Source organism: Apodemus sylvaticus, chromosome 21, assembly GCF_947179515.1.
Source record: "Apodemus sylvaticus chromosome 21, mApoSyl1.1, whole genome shotgun sequence".
Lineage (NCBI taxonomy): Eukaryota > Metazoa > Chordata > Mammalia > Rodentia > Muridae > Apodemus > Apodemus sylvaticus.
The window spans coordinates 24,753,112-24,774,897 of NC_067492.1; the positions used below are offsets into that span (position 1 = coordinate 24,753,112).

At 42.6% G+C, this 21,786-nt stretch overlaps 1 protein-coding gene across 3 annotated transcripts; it reads right to left on the reverse strand.

Moving 5' to 3' along the window:
- Positions 1-1,581: 1,581 nt before the first annotated feature.
- On the reverse strand, positions 1,582-8,534 carry LOC127671920 (pyrethroid hydrolase Ces2a-like). Of its 3 annotated transcripts, none has more exons than XM_052167033.1 (12): positions 8,459-8,534; positions 7,724-7,928; positions 6,478-6,616; positions 5,763-5,896; positions 5,424-5,682; positions 4,207-4,305; positions 3,788-3,928; positions 3,588-3,668; positions 3,202-3,346; positions 2,667-2,804; positions 2,178-2,250; positions 1,582-1,787 (listed from the first exon to the last, which is right to left on the reverse strand). In XM_052167033.1, the coding sequence occupies exons 1-12, from the start codon at positions 8,532-8,534 to the stop codon at positions 1,601-1,603; spliced, it is 1,677 nt and encodes a 558-aa protein (XP_052022993.1). In that variant the 3' UTR covers positions 1,582-1,600. The 3 variants fall into 3 exon arrangements, with proteins under 3 accessions (XP_052022993.1, XP_052022994.1, XP_052022995.1); XM_052167034.1 differs by having other exon boundaries at positions 4,207-4,301; positions 5,420-5,682; XM_052167035.1 differs by lacking the exon at positions 4,207-4,305.
- Positions 8,535-21,786: the final 13,252 nt, after the last annotated feature.

Here is a 21,786-nt window from a genome sequence, read left to right on the forward strand (position 1 = left end):
ATCCATACAGTTTATTAAAGCCCAGACCTGGGATGGGAGGCTTTTTAATCCTGTAATCCAACCACTCAGGAAGGCAAGACAGTGAGATCATGTGTTCAGGCCCCTTCTGGGCTATATAGAAACTGGGTCTCCAGAAAATAGAGTAATTAACAAGGACAACAGTTGTGCATAGACTGGTAAGTGGATAAAATGTGTTGTGTGCACACTTGGATGCCGTTCTACAATAAGGTGAAGCAAAAACATTATGTGAAGTGGCCCAACCAGTCATAAAACATTCTATTTATGTTGGATTCGAGACAAGTCCCAGTATAGAAAGATAAAGAAATATTATGTTTACTCTGAAGCAGGGTAAACGACACTGAATGTCAGGAAGAGGACCCGAGAGAAGCATAGTATTTACTCATGGCTTATAAACTATACACCTAAGATAGATCTGTTTAATTGGATGTAAATAATCCACAGTAGTCTGAAGGTTCATAAGTGGAGCTTTTGCCTAACAGGAATAAGTCCTAAGATCAATCCCTAGTACTATAAAAACAATCCACACTCAAGCTATCAAAAATGAGGTAATTATTAAAGGTCTAGAGCATATTCTGAGTGTCTGTTCCTGGTTTAGTGTGTATATACAGAGCTGATGAGCAGAGGCACAACAGCAGTAGGCACTTCAATCAGTCATGTGCATATAGAATGGAAGCATCCTAAGTGGTCAGTCTCACTGATAGGAAGTCCTTCCCTGCCACCAGTTCAAGTCAGCAAGGACTTAATATCATTCTTGTAATGGCCTTGTTTACACATCCTACCAGGAGAGGGCACAAGAAGTAAGGCTTGAGACTGATATCCCAGAGAAGTGTTTCTCACCACGCAGCAACTTTGTGGGCATCATGAATCTGAATTTCTCAGTCTTTAAACTATACATTTGTAACTGTTTGTAAGATACTGAGGTTATGATATTGTGTTTGTTTCAGAGATGTGCATCTTGTTGTCACGTCTCAGATTTATATAATTCTCCTATTTCAGCCCCACACATCTGAGGACACAGATACTAATTCCTATTCATAATCAATGTTGTTTTAGGAACAGAATTCTGAAGACAAAAAGATTTACGGAAAGTAGATTTCTAATGATAATTACATATATGAGAAAATGTGAACTTGTCAAGGGAAGGTACAGAATTTCATGCAGTCAGTTGCTGCAGTCCATAGTCCCTGAATCATCCACTTCATGAGAAGAGGGTCTAGAACTTAAGAAAAGAGTGAGGATGGAGAGAAGATAAAGGAAGGAAGGAAGAGAGAAATGAAGGAAGTAAAGAATGAATGAAGGAAAGAGAAGCCTCATATCAATGAATTGTTTAAGTAAAGAGTGTGTTGGGACTCACACATCCACATTGTTTTGAGAGCTTTTATTGACTCTAATGAATGTTTGCCCAGAATGATAAGGAACAACACACAGAGTGGTTTTCATACATGTCTGAAAGGGCAAATGCTGAGGTTAGAAATGGTTATATACTTGTTGGAACAAACAAATATAGATAAATGGACTTTGAAACCTCAGAATTAGCCCATTCGCTTTCAACCTCAAATGCCTTTCCTTACACAGGATGCTACATCTCTGTATTCTTGTCCTGAGAACCATTTAGCTCCTGGATCTTCTGGGGCAGAGTCTTGGTCCAGAACTGTAGCCTTCTGGCCTTCAGGGCTCGGCCCACAGCAGACTGTGTGTCCAACTGCAGGTACTGTTCATCTTGGTCCATCACAGGCCAGTAGGGTAGACCCTCGCTGTTGGGGTTCCTGTGGATATGCCAGGCAGAGGGAAGACTGAGGCCTCTCTGATCCAGAGACTGATTCCCTTAAGACAGTGGATGAGCAGACCAAGGGCCTCAGGGGACAGATGGCCTCGTGTACTCATACAATGTCACCATCAGTGTGTACTCCAGGTGAAGAAAGGGGAGCAGGCCAGTTTTGTGTCTCTCCCTCAGAGGCAAAATCCAAAGAACAGTCCCACAATAGTGTGACTCTCCCACCATGTCTTTGGGATGAGCAGTGAGTGAAAGCTGTAAGTTTTCTGCCTGAGTGTGCCATGGGTTGAAGACTACCCTATAATTACGGACACATGCATATTAATGGACCCCACACCTAGGACCCCACTGTACAGATGTTGAGAATGCGGTGTTTTCTCACCCATTTCTTGCAAAGTTGGCCCAGTACTTCATCACCCTCCTCTTCAGCAGCTCCTCCTCCTCAGTGAAGTTCACTGCAGACAGAGGAGAACAAGAGTCCAAGTCCTAGCCTCCTCATGCAGGTGCAAACTCATGCTCTCCTACAGCAACGTCAGCCTGATGGGGAACCCTAGGCCTGTTTTATCCCCTCTTCCCTCCCATTCAGAATCCAGGGTCCATCCAGAGCACTACTTGAAGTTTCTCAGGTTCATTTCTAAACGAGTGTGCTTTCATTTTGTTTTGCACAAGCTAGCCAAGCCAAGGTCCACATTCTAACTCTAGTATTTTTGGTGGGAGCAGATTGAGGTGTTTTTTTGGAGGCTCAGATACAGTGAAGACTTATCTTGTCTGCTCCCAGACTTTCAGTTTCCCCAACTGGACAAAGATTTCAATAACCGCTCAGGAAATCATTTGATGGTCCATTCAGCAGAAGGAAACAAGGAAGACTCACAATTCATGCCCCACAAATGGGAGCCAAAGACAAAGGGAAAGTCATCACCATGGTCTGCCCTCACATGGGATGGTCTGGCATGCTTGATGAAGCTGGGCCGATGCTGAAACTCATAGAAGTAGACAGGAGCCTGGGAACCTGGAGGTGAGGACACATGTTGACATCATGATCTCTCATATGGAGCTCATCTGACTAACTTTGGTGACAAGAAACATTGCTCTACAGATATCTGGAATCACAGCTGAGTGATGAGCTTCAGATTGGGGCATTGTACATGGGAAACCTTTGCAAAACAGGGACCCTGGCATTTCATATTGAGTGGTTGACAAGACCTTGAGGGAAACTAAGATGTTTCCTCTTCTAGACCTGGATAGTATGCCAGCCTTTACACCAGACATAAAAATTTGTTAGGGGAAAGCTGCCTGCTGTCAGAGACCTGACCAAGACATTCACCTGGTCTGGAAACTGCAGAACTCACCAGGGTTCCATAGCTTTCAGCACCCCCTGTCCATGCTCTTGTCCCAGATGTACTCACGCTGGAAATTTGCCACTTGGAGAGCAGGGATCACAAACATGAAGTCTGCCAGCATCTCTTTGAACTGTGCTTGCAGGGTCTCTGAGTCCTCAGTGTCCCCCATGTACTCCTCCATTACCAGGTCACTACTTCCGGGCGGAATCATCTACACCAATAGGAATCAGGAAGAATGATGACAGGCAGACAGCAGCCTGTAAGTAAGGAATGTGACCAGGGATAAAAGGGGGTCTAGGGGGAAAGACAGAAGCTTTTGGATGATTCCCCATGTGTGCGTACACACACACACACACACACATACACACACTATTACACTATTTCTGGGCATGTCATCTGGGAAAAATATACGGAACCCTCTCTATGAGGACAGGAGCCGACATATCTCTCACCATCTGTGCTTCTGTGCTCTTCAGAATATCTGGCAGGGTCTCCCTGGTTATGTTCTCTAGGATATGATTAAAACCTGTGAACTAGGAGGCAGAAGATTGTCTTAAGTTTTGGATGGATTGGAACATCATCAAAATATCTCTAAGATCCTACTTCCCATCCTTTGAATTTATGTTCTCAGAGGCTTAGAATTAGGTCTCACCTTGGGGATTGTCCAGCCATATTCATCTGTGGTGACACCAATGATACTGGGGACAGGGTGAAAATCCTTAGAGGCCAACAGCTCCTGGGGATGCTTGGGTAGGAACTTCCCATCAACCACACCAGGGATCGTCCTGAAGACCTATACAGCATTGACGGTCAGTGCTAGAGATCAATCCTATAGATATTCTGATGCCCATGAAAATACACAGCAATTCCCTATAGCCTATCTCATCTCTGGGTTCTGTGCACATTCTAGAAGAAACTTGAAATCACACTTAGCTTTTCTTTCTCTTTTTGTACACAATACTGAAAGGACACCAAACAATGGAGATAAGTTAGCACATTTGAGTAGTAAGTGATTGATGGAGATCCCACACCTTGTTCATCAGGTCCTCCAAGACACACAATTCCCCCAACCTTGTTAATAGCCAAGATCTCTTCTTTACTCTTTGTTTGCAGGCAGTGCATCAGGGCTTCTGAATCCATGGCTTCACAGCCAGATAGGTTGGCTACTGTCTGTAAGTGCAACAGACAATGGTTAGCTCATCCCTCCCACCAGGGAGCAGAAGATTTTTTGATTCTAGTAGATGTCATTACTTGTAAATAACACATCCTAGTGTTTGTTGTGTATGAAAGAAATGAGTGGAATATTTCACATTTTTTGTCACTCAGGGTGACAACTAGGAAAGGACATTCTACCTGCATATAATTTTGATGTTGCTTCCCCCCCCCCTCTCTCTCTCTCTCTCTCTTATGTGTGTGTGTGTGTGTGTGTGTGTGTGTGTTACTCAAGGTTGACAATAGGTATGAAAGCACATTTTGTCTGTAAAGGTCACAGAACAATCTCAGCTGTTACATGTCACCTTATCACTTGCTTGAATTTATCTATACCAGCTTAGCTGGTCTATTACCTTCCTGGTAGTCCTCTGTATTTGGTTTCTTTACCTTCACAGGAACACTGAATTTTCTGACACATATTGCCACCACCAACTTTGTATAGGTTCAGAAAATAGGAATGTGGAAACTGATGCTAACACAGCAAATATTTTTACCAGCTGACCCTTTTCTCCCATCATCTGTACTTGTTAGATTTACTTTTGATCAACTCAAAACAGCCAGGATCATCTGGAAAAAGGAAGTTCAGCTGCGAATATTACCTCTGTCAGATTGGCCCATAGGCAATTGCAATTTTGGGCTTTTTCCTGAGAAATGATTAATGCAGAAGAGCCCACCTCACTGTAGTCAGTGTTACCAATGGGCATGTGTTCTAGGTTGTATAATAAATGTAGCTGAGAACCATGGGTACCAATCCAGTAAACATGCTGCTCCTTGGCCTCTGATTCCAGTCTGGCCTCCAGGTACATGCCTGAGTGCACACTTCCCACCAAGACAGATTATAAACTGTGAGATGAAATAAGCCTGTTCCTCTCCAAGGATATTGTGACAACAGTCTTCATCAAAACAATAGGAAACAAACTAGGAAGCAATGCATAAGTATTTTTGCTAATGATAGAAGCCACTGGATAGAGGTTTGCTGTTATATAACTTGTTGAGCATACATAAAATCCAATTGACTGAATACCAGAGTACAAGAGGCAAAGACTGAGGTAGCTGGTGTTCTTGAGAGCACTTACATTGTAGACTACTTCAGATGTGTCAGAGATGAGGTCAGGCAGCAGGGCCACTCCACTCTGCATAATAGCTCCATGAAAGAGTCCTTTGGACATGGGGGACACAACATGGGAAGACACACTTGTGCCTCCTGCTGAGACTCCAAATATAGTGACCTTGTCACGGTTGCCTCCAAAATAAGCGATATTTTTCTGCACCCAGCGTAGGGCAGCCACTTGGTCCAGGTATCCCCAGTTGCCTCTGGCATGCTGGTCTCCAGTGCTGTGAAGGAGCAGGAAGAAGCATGCATGGCTGTCCATGTGCTACTTGGTCCCCATTACCCAGCCCAATCCCAGGCTTACCTGAAGAAGCCAAGGATACCCAAGCGATACTGGATGGAAACAATAACTATTTCCTCAGTGGCTGCCAATACTGATACATCAAACATGGAAGCTGATCCTAGGACTAGCCCACCACCGTGGATCCATACCATCACCTGGAGACAGTAACTCAGATGCCAGGAGGCCCGCACACAGTCCAAGCTCATCTAAACTGCCCACTAGATTATCAACTGCTTTGTCCTATACAAGTTGATGTACAAACAGATCTCCTCAAGATCTCAGGAAGTGAGCCACAGATGGGGTGCTTTAGGCCTGTGAGCATATTTCCATTCCCACTTTCCCAAAAGGAGGTCTCAGCATGGATCAATGACTCTAGATCTAAATTAAAGTCATAGTCACTCTCATACCCACCTAATTAGAACAATAAGAAAAAGAGGAGAGCCTTCCTGAGGAGCTTTCCTGATTGCTAATCAGAATGGCCATCAGATCCCATTAGCAGAACACATAATTTGGAGCTAGAAATTTGGATGATGTCAATATTCAGCCTTTGTTCACCATTCTGAGTGGGTCTGCCAAGTTGATAGAAGAACTCATAATTTTATCAAAAACCTAGATACTCTTACCTACCAGAGCTGCAGGACCTAAACTACAGTGGAGCTCAGAATTATTTTTCCCCTCCCATCTTCCAGAGAAATAAATGGCCTGTTCTACCAGATGACCATAGTGTGACACTCACAGGCAGGTTAGAGCCCTCCTGGGCATGGACTGGTGTGTAGATGTTGAGATACAGGCAGTCCTCAGACATAGAAATGGGAATCATGGTTAACTGCATCTCCTTCACACCCTCTGAACTCATCATATCAGTCTGAAGACATCTAGTGAAAACAGAAGGCAGGAAGTCCATGTTACCAGGTGGTGAAATCTATATCTTAGACTAAACTTTCTCTCAGCGACCTACAACTACTGCTTTCCACCCACCATGGCTGCTAGCACATGATTCGTCTTTAAAGTCCCTACCACAGTAAATGCAACCAGCCCTGTGGAAATGGAAATGTGGCAGATTTATCAGGGAGGACTGTCCATCTACAGTAAGATTCTGGGGGCTGGTATGTGGAGATTTTCTACAGCTTCATTGAAAATGATTGGCTTCCTGTTCCAACATTCAATCCTGTGTGTAAAATTTAAGTCCTGATGTGGTGGTTACTTTGGATTGTTGACTTGACACACTGTACTATCACCTGGGAGAAGAGTTTTACTGAGGGATTGTCTAGACCCTGTTTGGCTGGTAGACATGCCAGTGACAAGTTACCTAGGTCATGTTCATTGCAATAAGAATATCTGTGCATGGTAGGAGGCACCATTCCCTAGGAAGAGGGCTTCTGGATTGTATAAGAATGGAGAGAGTAAGTAAAGATTAGTAGGCATGCATGTGTCCTTTAAACTTCTGTCTCCGTGCTTTCCCACCTATTGGTGATTGTAAACTGAAATTGGGACCCATCATAAAGTCTTTCCTCACTAAGTTGCTTATGTAAGAATACTTTATCACAGCAACAGAAAGGGAACTAAGATACTTGGGCACTGGGTTACTGTGCCCACATAGCAACTAGAGGAATGAATGGAAAATACCATTCCAGAAGGTAGTGAGACATTCTTCATTTCACTTCCAAGTACCAATAAGGAATCTCCTTAGTCCACATGGTCTCCAGTTGGAAGCATGAGTATTTGTTCCTTACTCACTGGCACATGAACAGTGGACAGTGAAGAATGGGCTCAGTCTGTGCTCCTTACTGCAGTCCCTACAACTAAGTGCCTACAGGTCCCAAGCTCTGACTCAGCAGGCTGGCACAGCTCTTCTATTTGAATTCCCAGCACATTCATCAGAAACATGCATGGAAGACGCCCCTCAGCACAGGCAGATAGAGCTCAGGTGGAGGAAGCACTGCAGTGCTAAGGCCTGAAGGCCCCTGGGTCCCAGGACTTACATGGCCGGCTGTGCGGTCCCGTCTCTCACACCGCTCCATGGCTCAGGGTCCTCAGGAGGTGCGAAGCGCAGTGGTCCTACAGGAGGCTTGGCAAAGGGAATTCCCAGGAAGGCATGGACATCAGATTTAGTGTCTTTCATGTGGACGAGGCTGCCTCTCACCTGGCCTGTGTGCGTGTTCCTGATGGGGCTGGCTGAGTCCTGGCCTGTAAGTGGAGAGATGCCATCAGCTGTCACCACACTTGGGCTTTCTACATCATCATCACCATGGTACATGGGGAAGGTAACCTGGGTCATCTCAGTTCAGCAGTAGGATGAGGAAATAAGGGCTTCTGCTTTCCCGAGGGATAGAAATCCTGTCCACTGACCCTCTTGAAAAGTGACCAGGCTCTTTCCTAATCAAGAAAATGACAGGCTTTGAGCCACTTGGCAGTATAAAGGAATGGTTGTCATTATCCAAGTTCAGTAGGATTTTGAGCCACCACACGCAGAGGAGGAACATGTTCTTGTTCTCCTGTCCCTGTTTCCTCCTCAGTGTGTGCTAACCTCAGACATCTCTGACCCCTGTGTGCCCTGGTGTGACATTAGAAAGCACACAGTCCCATGCTGTCACCTGTCAATCTCCACCAACTTCTTCTCCCTCCCTGGTGCCTTCCATTCCCAAGCTCATCCTCTGACTTTGCAGACCTGGCACAGCTCTGACCCTGGTCCCCTCTGCTCATGTAGATAGTCTCACCATGCACATGCTGGAGGAGAAGCAGGAGCCCACAGGTGACAACATACAGCCAATCAGGAAGTCCAGCCAAAGGCATGGTTGAATCTCAGGCTCAAACCTGTGCTACTGCAGATGAGAGTCTCACAGCAGGAAACAGAACAGATTGGCCTGGACCAGGCAGGATTTTGTACCTTTGGGGTGTAGGTGTGGAAATTTGGTTGGATGGGGCAAAGTTCTTATTGCAGAAGAACTGATAAGGCAGAAACCACAGGAAGCCAGAGCCAGCAGGCAGGGCAAAGCCACCTCTGCAGATTCTGTTCCTCCCCTGGCCTCTTGAACAGACACAACATGGCATCTGAAGTCCTTCTGCAGTGCCAGGATCCCTGTCCTCCAATGTGGAGTCATCATGATCCCTGGCTCTCTTACTCACCAGCCCAACACAGGTGTTGCTGTCAAGATAAGGGAGGAGAAAGCTGTATCAGTAGAAGCCATGGGGCTCCTATCAATAGGTGCACAGTCAAGGTGCTTCTTGTTGTAGATGATTGACTTTACAAGAATTATCATTTTAGTAATGTCCAAGAATTGGCTTTCACGTTACTGCATGCATCCTACAAAAGCTAGCAGCCTAGGAAGACACAGATTTGTCATATGTAGGCTGCCTGGGAACATGGGGATCTAGAGAAAGAGAGATAGAGCCCGTTAATGACAGAGAAAATGTGCTTAGGAGTACTCAAAAGCAGATAGAGTAACATTTGACACTATTGTATGATAGCATAAAGTACAAGAGATTATTTTTAATAGAGGCCCCAGAGAAGATTTAAGGACATCAATAAATTAATATGGAAGCTGAAGGAGAGTGATTGTGTCACAAGCAACCAAAGTGTCTTAGTTGGTCTGTGAAAGTTAGAAATAAGTGTCTATACAAGGGCAGGTACTCAGGGAGGCAGGAATAGGATGATCTTCTCCTGGACATATCTGGGTCTTCTAATGCTCCCATTTCATTGCAAAGACATACCTCAGAGTCAAACATATTCACAGATGCTCTGAGCATGTGAGCATGAACCTTATAGTATCTCCAGGCCCTGGGAACTGGGAAGAATCTTCAGCAGACCCCAACACACACACACACACACACACACACACACACACACACACACACACACACATCATCATCATCATCATCATCATCATCATATCATCATCATCATCATCATCATTGTCTGTGCCAGGACTCACATGAGATATTGCTAGGAAAATCGAAGCTGTATCCTGCACATGAATCACCCAACCTGCTGTACTAAGGATCAGGAAATGGGGGTGGAAAACCACCCAATGACCTGAAAGTCCTGTATGCTCCACATCTTGATATTAGGGAATGATAAGCAGTTGGACACCATGGCTTTGTTAATTCTTCTTTACCTCAGTAAATGTTCTGCTTTAGATCCTGTGTGGTCCATAATCAGTCCTGATTTTCTGTGCCTAAGTGTGCAGAGGTCTCAGTGAGACCCTCCTTTTGCTGTGTGTGTGTGTGTGTGTGTGTGTGTGTGTGTGTGATATTTCCACCACCTCCCATGACCTGGGAGCCTTTACCCCCAAAACACCACTCTCTGACACTGCAGAAGTTGACACACCTCATGAGCTGCTGCCACAAGAGGAGTAAAAGCCCCAAACTGGCCTGGTGAACCTTCTGTTGCTGCCCTCCCTGATCGACCCACATGAATCAGCATCTTGGGCGCCATGTTTGTGGATGATGCCAGGGCCACCAAAGGGCAATTTTCAACATCATTTTAATTCCAAATGCTCACCCTGTCTCCTGTGACTTGCTGCCTACAATGGCTTACCACACAGCCTCTTTGTCCACATATCTTACTGATGGCACCAGCCACTGATGCCTGATAGTTGTTGTAACAGACAACAAATATTGAAAATGTCATGCTTAGAGCTTGCTGTGCCCACAAAGCTTTATCTTCTAAGAAAATCTATGAAATCCTGTGTGATCGGGTGAAATGTCCTTCTAGCTGTAAGGTAGAAGGCCATGCTCTAGAACGCCTTTGGTGGAACTCAAATTAGGTGAACACATTTCTTCTTTTTTTGCTTTCATTTTAGTTTAGTGTTTGAGACAGAATATTGTCTGTAGTCTAGACTGGCCTGCCATCTCAGCTTCTTGGGTTCTGGGTTTACAGGTGTATCACAGAGCATCCGGCTAATACATCTGCTCTAAGTAATCCTGGGCATCCCCCATTAGGCTCTGACAAGTTGATGTTCCCAACTATGTTGCAGAAGAGGGTGAGATGGGAGAGGGAATAGGATTCAACTCCACCCTTCTTACTTCTGTCAGTGTTTCTAAACACAGGAATCCAAATAAAGAATGTTCCAAACAGCAGCCACAAGTGAGTCAGGCAGATCTTCCTGCATGGAGAACCCTGGCGACCTTCCAGAGTCTGGTGACCCACAGCAGTGCCACACCAACTCCAGTGCCATCTGTGTAACATGACAATTTTCATTAAGGCAGACAGGAGATAAGTGCCCCTTTGGGCTAGGCTTCCTGGAGGTCCCTGGCAGAGTACCCACCTCTGGCCTTCAAAAGGGCCTTATACAGGTACTTATGATAATGAAGGTAATAGATGGGTAAAAGCTTTGAAGGGCAGAAGGTCCTATAGTATTCTTTAAATTTTAGAGATTAGCTTGAGCCAGACCACCTTGGTGTTTGCTGTCCAGGGCAGTACAGAGGGCTTTTGTAGTGAATATGTGCTTATTCTTAAGACATTCTGACTTTTGGTGGCAGAAGAAGGCTTATAACATACAAATTGGCCTGAAGGTCCAGGTTCTCCTATTGGTTATTAACGCAACTTTAATGAGTAAGCAAGTTAGACTCGAATGCCACATGTCTAAGGTTCATGACCATAGTCTGCTTTTGACCATGGTTCACAGGGTAAGAGTTCCTGTGGGCACTATGCAATGCCTACTTAGTGTTCTAATTAAGATGGATATGTATTTTTCTTCTGTTCTTGGAGGTGTGCCAAACTCCATCTGTTCCTTGTTGCTGTATTATAAAAATGCCTGGCTAAAAAGTAAAATTGCAGTAGATTCAAACCGATTCTGGTGTGTCTGTCATTACCTGTGCCTTCCTGAGTACCAAAGCCCTGGTTCCCCACAGTCTCGAAGTCCCATGGGGTCCCGATTGGGACAGTCCATGGCATAGCAGGGGTCACAGGTGAGGCAAGTTCAGTGGATCAGATTGGGGAAGCTTAGGAAGAGGTTAATGAAGCTTACAGTATCAGATTGGAGAGGCCAGGAAGAGGTGTAGGTGGGGATATCAATTGCAGCACACACTCTCTGGGAATAAAGCCATTCTGGTTCAACTTCTGATATGGGACTGAAAGTTGCTGACAGGCTCAGAACACACATGCCATTTGCACTGAAATCCAGCCTGCGCTTGACCCAGCTCATGTGCATGGTGAAGTGAACCCAGGGACTGTTAAGGTCAACTGAGGCATGGTGGGTGCACCAAGAACTTCTGTATACCCTAATAACTTGTTAGAGTGTCCTGTTGAAGGATACCAGTCTGTTCAATCCTAGAGCTTGGCATACTCAGAGATACTTGGCAGCATGAATATATTATATTAATTATATTATATTAATTATATTATATTAATTATATTATATTATATTATATTATATTATATTATATTATATTATTGTTATTGTTGTTAGTGTTATTATTATCCAAAAGTCCAGTAGCAGCTACAGCTCCAAATGCAGTAAGGGAAAAGATGCATCTTTTCCGTTGTTATCCTCTGACTTGAGGTCCAGCATAACTCAGATCCCCTCCCTCTGGGTTGGCTCCTCAGTATGGGTGATCTGCTCTGGGATCCTTTGCTTGGTGGAGGGCTACTCTGTGTCTTTGGTTGTGTATTTCAGTCTGTGTACTTTGGCTGGAACATTTGGAGTAAGCTACCTCTTTCCACAATGCGGGTTCTTGGGGTTGAACCTGGCCACCAGTTTGGAGTCAGGTGCTCCTACTTGTCAAGTCATTTCACAGGCCCTGGTGAGGGAATTTGGAAACACATTTTTAACAAGTTCTTCTGGCAGCTCTGTGAGTTACTCCTCTCTGTGGCCTCAACCTCTGAGTCAGCAGAACTCACCAGTTTTAACTAAGGTTCCCTATGTCCCCTTAAGAGTTTTAAGTGGAGGTCCTTGATCCATTTGGAATTGATCTTTGTACAAGGAGATAAGAATGGATCAATTTGCATTCTCCTGCAAGCTAACAACCAGTTGAACCAGCACCATTTATTGAAAAGGCTATCTTTTTCCCACTGGATGGTTTTACCTCCTTTGTCAGACATCAAGTGACCATAGGTGAGGCATCATTTCTGGGGCTTCAATTCTATTCCATTGATTTACCTGCCTGTCACTGTACCAATACCATGCAGCTTTTATCACTATTGCTCTGTAGTATAGCTTGAGGTCAAGGATGTTGGTTCTGCCAGAAGTTCTTTTATTGTTGAGAATAGTTTTCGCTATCCTGGGTTTTTTGTTATTCCAGATAAATTTGGAAATTGCTCTTTCTAATTATGAAGAATTGGGTTGGAATTTTGATGGGGATTTCCTTGAATCTGTAGATTGCTTTTGGCAAGATGACCATTTTTACTATATTAGCCCTGGAATCCATGAGCATGGGAGATATTTCCAACTTCTAAGTTTGTCTTCAATTTCTTTCTTCAGAGACTTGAAGTTCTAGTCATACAGATCTTTCATTTGCTTGGTTAGAGTCACACCAAGGAATTTTATATTATTTGTGACTATTGTGAAGGGTGTCATTTCCCTAATTTCTTTCTCGGCCTCTTAATCCTTTGAATATAGGAAGGCTACTGATCTGTTTGGGCTAATTTTATATCCAGCCACTTTGCTGAAGTTGATAATCAGGTTTAGGACTTCTATGGTGGAATTTTTGGATCACTTAGGAATAAATCATCTGCAAATAGTGATACTTTGACTTCTTCTTCTCCAATTTGAATCCCTTTGACCTCCTTTTTTGTCTAATTGCTCTGGATAGGACTGGATTTTTCTTTCTGAGTCAGGGATAGAGAAACATCTAGGTCTCCATTTGGAGAGGGTTGGCTGTTCATAGTGAAGTTCATAGGATTGTAGAAGAATAGGAAAGTTATCTGAGCATTAGCAGGCATGCGAGGATTTTCTCATCTCTTCCTGGGCATGGCTATGATGTAAACAGCTCCTGTAGCTTTGATTCACTGTGTTCACCCAAAGGATTCATTGTAATCTGGAGCTTATAATAGTAGCTTTCTCCCCTAACTTGCTTTTGGTGGTACTTTATTACAGCAACAGAAAACAATCCAAGATCACAATATTTGGGTGTTGGACTCACACAGGTACTAGAGGATTCAGTGGACAGTGCTGCCCTAAAGGGTAGTGGGTAGCCACATGTGCAGACTCTCAGGGAACCGTTCTTGTCTGCAGTGTCTCCAGAGGGAATTAATTACATATACTTGTTCCCTGGTCAGTGACACTTCGCCTTATAGGTTTTCACAGTGACTGTGAGGGTGGGGTTAGCAAGTATCAATCACTGTTGTGCTCCTTAGAGATGGGATTGTTTAAATCACTTATCTGGTCCTGATTTTACTTTGGTACCTGGTTTCTGTCTAGAAAATTTCATCTAGATTTTCCAGTTTTGTTGAGTATAGGTTTTTGTTGTAGAATCTGATTATTATTTGGATTTACTCAGTATTTCTTGTTTATGTCTCCCTTTTCATTTCTGATTTTGCTGATTTGGATGCTGTCTCTGTGCCCTCTGGTTAGTATGGGTAAGAGTTTATCTACCTTGTTTTTTTGGTTTTTTTTTTTTTTTTTTTTTTTTTAAAGAACAAGCTAGCTACCAGTTTGGTTGATTCTTTGTATATTTCTTTGTTTCTACTTGGTTGAATTCAGCCCTGAGTTTGATTATTTCTTGCCATCTACTCCTCTTGGGTGTATTTGCTTCTTTTTGTACTAGAGTCTTCGGCTGTGCTGTTAAGCTGCTAGTGTATGCTCTTTCCAGTTTCTTTTTGGAGGCACTCAAGAGCTATGAGTTTTCCTCTTAGCACTGATGTCATTGTGTCCCATAAATTTGGTTATGTTGTGCCTTCATTTTCATTAAATTCTAAAAAGTCTTTAATTTCTTTCTTTATTTCTTCCTTGACCATGTTATCATTAAGTAGAATATTTCTCAGCTTCCATGTGTATGTGTGCTTTTTGTTGTTTTAGTTGTTATTGAAGACCAGCTTTAGTCCATGGTGATCTGATAGGGTGCATGGAATTATGTCAATCTTCTTATATCTGTTGAGGTCTGTTTTGTGTCCAAGTATATGGTCAATTTTGGAGAAGGTTCCATGAGGTGCTGAGAAGAATGTATATTTGTTTGTTTTAGGATAAAATGCCCTATAGATATCTATTAAATCAATTTGGTTCATAACTTCTGATAGTTTCCCTGTTCCTCTGTTTAGTTTGTGTTTCCCTGATCTTCCCATTGATGAGAGTGGGGTGTTGAAGTCTCCCATTATTATTGTGTGGGGTGCAATGTGTGCTTTGAGCTTTAGTAAAGTTTCTTTCATGAATGTTGGTGCCCTTGTATTTGGAATATATATGTTCAGAATTGAGAGTTCTTCTTGGTCGATTTTTCCTTTGATGAGTACGAAGTGTCCTTCCTTATCTTTTTTGATTACTTTAGGTTGGAAGTTGATTTTATTCAATATTAGAATGGCTACACCAGCTTGTTTCTTGGGTCCATTTGCTTGGACAATAGTTTTCCAGCCTTTTACTCTAAGGTAGTGTCTATCTTTGTACCTGAGGATGTTTCCTGTATGCAGCAAAATGTTGGGTCCTGCTTATGTGTTCAGTCTGTTAGTCTATGTCTTTTTATTGGAGATTTGAGTCCATTGATATAAAGAAATATTAAGGAGAAGTTATTGTTGCTTCCTATTATTTTTGTTATTAGAGGTGATGTTTGTGTGTCTCTCTTCTTTTTGGTTTGTTAAAAGAAGTTTAATTTCTTGCTTTTTCCAGTGTGTAGTTTCCCTCCTTTTGTTGGTGTTTTCCATTCATTATCCTTTGAAGGGCTGGATTTGTGGAAAGATATTGTGCAAATTTGTTTTTGTCATGGAATACCTTGGTTTTTCCATCTACAGTAATTGAGAGATTTGCTGAATATTGTAACCTGCATATAGGTGGCATTTGTGTTCCCTTAGGGTCTGTATGACATCTGCCCAGGATCTTCTGGCTTTCATAGTCTCTGGTGAGAAGTCTGTTGTAATTCTAATAGATCTGCCTTTATAAGTTACTTGGCCTTTTCCCCCTTACTGCTTTTAATATTCTTTCTTTGTTTAGTGCATTTGGTGTTTTCATTATTATGTGATGGTAAGAATTTCTTTTCTATTCCAAACTGTTTGGAGTTCTGTAGGCTTCTTGTATGTTCACAGGCATCTCTTTCTTTAGGTTAGGGAAATTTTCTTCTATAAGTTTGTTGAAGACATTTACTGGCCCTTTAAGTTGGAAATCTTCACTCTCTTCTATGCCTGTAATCCTTAGGTTTGGTCTTCTCATTTTCTCCTGCATTTCCTGGATGTTTTGAGTTATGTACTTTTTGCATTTTTCATGTTCCTTTGACTACTGTTTCAATGCTTTCTATGGCATCTTCTGCATCTGAGATTCTCTCTCCTCTCTCTTGTATTCTGTTGTTGATGCTTGCATCCATGACTCCTGACTTCTTTCCTAGATTTTCTATGTCCAGAGTGGTTTTCCTTTGTGATTTCTTTATTGTTTCTACCTCCATTTTTAGATCCTGGATGGTTTTTTTCAATTCATTCACCTGTTTTGTTGTGCTTTCCTGTAGTTCTTTAAGGGCTTCTACCTGTTTACTTCTGTTCTCCTATATTTCTTTAAGGAAAGGAGTTCTTAATGTCCTTCTTTAAGCCCTCTATCAGCACCATGAGCTGTGATTTTAAATCCAAATCTTGATTTTCTGATGTGTTGGGGTATCCAGGACTCACTGTTGTGGGAGAATTGGGTTTGGATGGTGCCGTGTCGCCTTGATTTCTTTTGGTAATGTTCCTACATTTGCCTTTCACATCTGGTTATCTCTGATGTTAGTTCGTCCTGCTGTCTCAGGATGGCACTTGTCCCTCCTGTGGGCCTACAAGCCTGTCTCAGCACCCCTGAATGACCAACTCTCCCCTGGCACAGAGTGTTGTGGTGCTGCACAGCTCCAGGGTGCAGGTGGAGCCTGGACTGACCCTGTCCCAGCTGCTCTGCCACTCCTGTGTTCCATGTGCTCTTTGCTGTATCTGCCTGCTCAGTTGCTGGAGAGAAGATGGCAGCCTCACCTCCAAAGCCAGGAGTCAAATCAGTCCCTGCAGAGTGGTTCTCCCCTGGTGGGATAGGTGCACAGACAACTGTGGCCCTGGCCTCCTCCTGTGTAGTAAGCCACCCTTTGTTCATCCCCATTACAAGATGGCCCTGGCCAGATGCAGCTCCCTGGTAGTAAATTACTTTAGTACATGCACAGTGTGCTGTATTCGTTATCACACTTACATGTTAATGAAGAACTCACTTAGTTCACCAATGAGGAAGCGGCTGGCTATCTCTCTTGGCAGACGGGACTGAGTAGGCTATATAAGGTCAGGCAGGGAGAGAGTTGGGGGCCGCCTAAAGAAGAAATAAGCTTAATTCAAGGTTCCAAAAATAAACCATAAGAAGGAAGAAACTCCCTGGTGTTGCATCCTCCTTGCTGGCGAGGGTGGGCATGACATTTTGGTGGTCCGTACGGGGAGTGTTCAGAACCTTCTATGGTCGGGGGTAGTGCGCACTGGCAAGTTCCCGGTAAGTGGGGTTCATTAAAAATTCCCGATATATGGGAGGAATTAAGATCCCGGTAATGGGACAAGCTACAGCTCTCGGTATTAAGAGGCTATGAAGTTCCCAGTAATTCTCAGTATGAAGAGGCTATGAAGTTCCCAGTAATGGGACAAGCTACAGCTCTCGGTATTAAGAGGCTAAGAAGTTCCCGGTATTTGGGACAAGTTTAAATTATAAAAGAAAGTAAAAAAGAAAAATTAATCGGTAAAAGAGGCCACAGAGTCTCCGGTCTGAAGTACAGACAATGGAGGAGAGTGTGGCTAGTTAGCCCCGCCCTGCAGATTAAGGCAGAGAAGGAAAAAGTTCAAGGTGGAACAAAAGGAAAGGGGATTTGTATAGTAATGAACTAAAAACAAACCCCAGCAGTTAAGAACCATGGGAATTACAAGAAAGTTCACAACCCTGCTTTTAAAGCAGTGTGCTTTCTGCTAGCCTGTGTGGTTATTTGGGGGAGTGGTTTTAGATTCTGCCACTAATTACGCAATAGCAGTGATAAAGAAACTTATTGGGAAGTGTGTGTTCGCCTAGGCACCCCCTTCTTCACATTTTTTAAACCTCTTTCTCTTTTTATGAACCTAATATGGCTTAAAAAAAAGCAGGACACTATAGAATAACTATCAGTGTTTGCCACTATGTCTTCCCTTCCTTCTCTGGCAGAACTCCCAGAAGAAAAAGAAGACAAGGAGTTAACTCTTAAACAAGAGAAAAAGCAGGTTTCTGAAAAGCAGTTTTTCCATGTACAGGACATGGTATCAAAAAGTATAATAATAATAATAATAATAATAATAATAATAATGGTTAAAAGGTAATTTCAAAACTCTCCAAGAAAGAGAAGAAAATGGGAGACGTCCTATTTTCTCTCTGAATCCTACTGGAGATATCCTTAGTTTTTGTTAAGATATTTGGATCTTTTTGGGACATCAAGTTCCATTTCTGTCTGTTGCCTATCTTTGGTGCACCAAACTTGTCTATATGTGTGTCAATTCATGTTGTCTATTGTTTGAGTGGCTGAATAATTGTTGTGTTTATGTTATATGTTGAAAAGAAAAAATAAAATGGTAAAAAAAAAAGGCGTTATCTACTGGCAGTCCTGCCAGTCTGCAATTTACACAGAAGAAGATGATTAAAGGTGCCTCACATTCTTAACTATGAGTTAGACACATCTGGAGAAAAAGCTACTTTTTAAGAAGCCAGCAGCCTCAACCTCAATGGTTAATTCTCCTGGAAAAATTTCTACCATGGTGATGGTTGGGCTCAAGGTGTTTTATTCCCCTGAAATTAGAGCTGGAAAAAAATATATATATTTGGTTTAAATTAATGAGATTTGTGTAATCACTTCATCTTTATTTCTAATTGGTCTTAAAGGTATAAATGTTTTACATGCCTTGACTATAGAGTATTGGCTCATAAGTTATTGGACATGATTTAAAAAATATAATGATGGTAACAAAAGGTAAGTTTAAAACTGACAATTTAGGGTTAAAGCTATCTTAAGCAACACGTGGCATGACAGAAGCCAAGAAATACAGGTCTCTAAGGTATTTCTAAATTGACATAATGTTTTATGAGATTCTTATCCTAGAACTCAGACTTATAAAAAATAAGACTTAAAGTAATGTCTCTTCAATAAGTTACACTGTCATACACTCAAACACACAAGCTGATAGACAAACTTTGCAATATGAAAATAATGTGTTTGCTATTATTTTAAGGAGAAAAGATTGTTTAAAACTGGGTTTTGCTTTCAAAAAATTGTAGTTATGCTTTGATATTATAGGTTCCTTTTGTTATTTGACCTTCATACAATGGGGTCTGGTTACAGGCTACTCCTTACAAGACTGATGGGTGTAGGTCTGGCCTTATCTTACAGGCTTCACCTAGAGAGTTATGGCCAAAAGAACATTTTTAACAGATTCACTCAGATGTGGTTCAAAATAAAGTTCAAACCTAGATCTACAAAACATTAACAAGACTATATAGAAATTATAAATGCATTAAAATTCAGCCTTGGATTCACCCCGAATATTAACACAGGAGGCTAGAGTAGCCCTCAAGAGAGTAGAACAAGGGTTGTGAAACGCAGTATTCTTTCGCTGCAAGGAAGGAAAGATAATTGCTTTATGCAGTTTGTCTACCTTTTTGCAGCCTACAGGCCTGCTATGGCAGGAAGGTCCCCTGTTGTGGGTGCATCCTAGAGCCTCACCAGCAAAATCTATTGATCATTACCCTATTGCAGTTGCTAAATTGGCCCTTCTAGGGATACAACAATGTCTACAATTTTTTGGGAAGAATCTTACATCACTGATCGTTCCATATACTGCCTCTCAGGTGCAGGTTTTGTGTGGGATGATTGATGACTTGGCCATATTGCGCTGCTGTTTTGATGGATTAATAGATAATCATTATCCCAGACATCCTTTGCTTTCATTTTTTAAGGAACATCCTGTGGTGTTTCCTAAAGTAACTGCACAAGCACCCTTGCCGGGTGCCCCCAATATATTTACAGATGGATCAAAAACAGGCTGTGGAGCTTATATGATCGAGCATAATGAGCCTGTTTTGTGCCAATATCAGCCTGGCTCCCCACAAGTGGTTGAGTTGCAAACTGTGTTAGAAGTTTTCAAAAAATGCTCCTTTCCATGTAATTTACTTTCGGATTCATCTTATGTGGTGAATGCTGTTAGGTACGGTGAGCCACCTAATGAAGGAATTACAGAAAATTATCTGGTCCAGGGATTCAAAATCTTTATACAACATATTAGAGCCCATTCTGGTCTGCCAGGCCAGCTGAGTAAGGGCAATGACCTTGTTGATCGATGCACCAGAATGGAATATGCCTTCCTGGCCTCATCCCTGGAAGCTGCACGAAAATTTCATCAACAATTTTATGTTTCAGCTAGGACATTACAACAAAAATTCCATCTTTCCCGTGCAGATGCACGACAGATCATGCTAGAGTGCCAACAGTGTTTAGTTTTTCACCATCCCCTGTCCCGCGCTTCCGTCTTGTCAGCAAGAACGATGCGGCACATAGGATCCTTCTGCAGCCAAGCTTTATTGACGCTTTTCGTGGAGGGAGACGCCGCACCCAACATGGACGCGGTTTATATACCCTTTGGTGTGACGTGTACACACCTGATTGGCTGTTTACTCATGACCTCATTCGAGTGCCCCGGGACGGGCAGAGATTTGGCGCAAAAATACTCTTGCACATGCGCAGATAGCTTGTTTACTAAGAAAGCGAAGCTGGCACAGTGGAAGCCGGCACCATCTTGTAATGGCGAATACACGCGGCTTTCCACAATCCCCCAGGTCTAGGAGTTAATCCAAAGGGCCTAAAATTATGGCAGATAGATGTGATTCATATATCTGAGTTTGGAACCTTAAAGTATGTATCTCTATGGATACATGCTCTGGCATTATCTATGCTACTGTAATGAGTGGAGAGAAGGCTCGCAATGTGATTGGACATTGCCTTGAAGCATGGGCTGCCTGGGGGCAGCCTTGTCAGTTAAAAACAGATAATGGTCCAGCTTATACTGCTCAGTCGTTCCAGTCTTTCTGCAAACAAATGAATGTACAGTTAAATCATGGCCTTCCCTATTATCCCCAAGGTCAGGGCATTGTGGAGTGTGCCCACCGCACCTTGAAGGAATGTTTAATAAAACAAAAAGGAGGAATAGGGAATGGAAGAACACCAAAGGAACGACTCTCATTAGCTCTTTTCACTTTAAATTTTTTAAATCTGCACTCACAAAATCGGTCTGCAGCTGAGCGACATTCGCTTCACTGCCCTCAATCGACTGAAATGGTAAAATGGAAAGATGTGCTTACTGGTCTATGGAATGGCCCAGACCCAGTTTTAGCATGGGCGAGGAGTTCTGTTTGCGTGTTTCCTCAGGATCGACAAGACCCAGTGTGGATTCCTGAGAGATTGATCCAGAAGTGCAACAAAAATAAAGATCCTATTGTTGCTACTGATCCTCAGCAGGAGCCAGATGATGGTTTGGATGGAGCAGAGATGGGGAATACTCTCCGTGTTTCCCAAACCCATGCTGATACGCCATGATGCCAAATTGTTTCCCAGTCTTTTTAGTGCTAACAAAACTTTTGATATTCCCTATTTACCTTTAGATAAAGAAATAGCTAAAATAGGTGAAAATAGAAATATGACCTTGTCTGGTAGCCTATGCTTTGCATTTGGAGATAATACGTTACCTGATGGCTCATACCCTAAATAATCTGTCATCTAGCGTTGCTCATGCAATTGATGTGCAAGTAGCCTTAATGGTCAACTGAAAGGAGGCTTAATGGTTATAAACCAAAGAATTGATTTAGTACAAGAACAAATTGAGACCTTGTGGCAGCTAGCCCAATTGGGATGTCAGTGGAAATATTCTAGTTTATGTATTACCAACTTTCAGTATGAAAATTTTACAAGA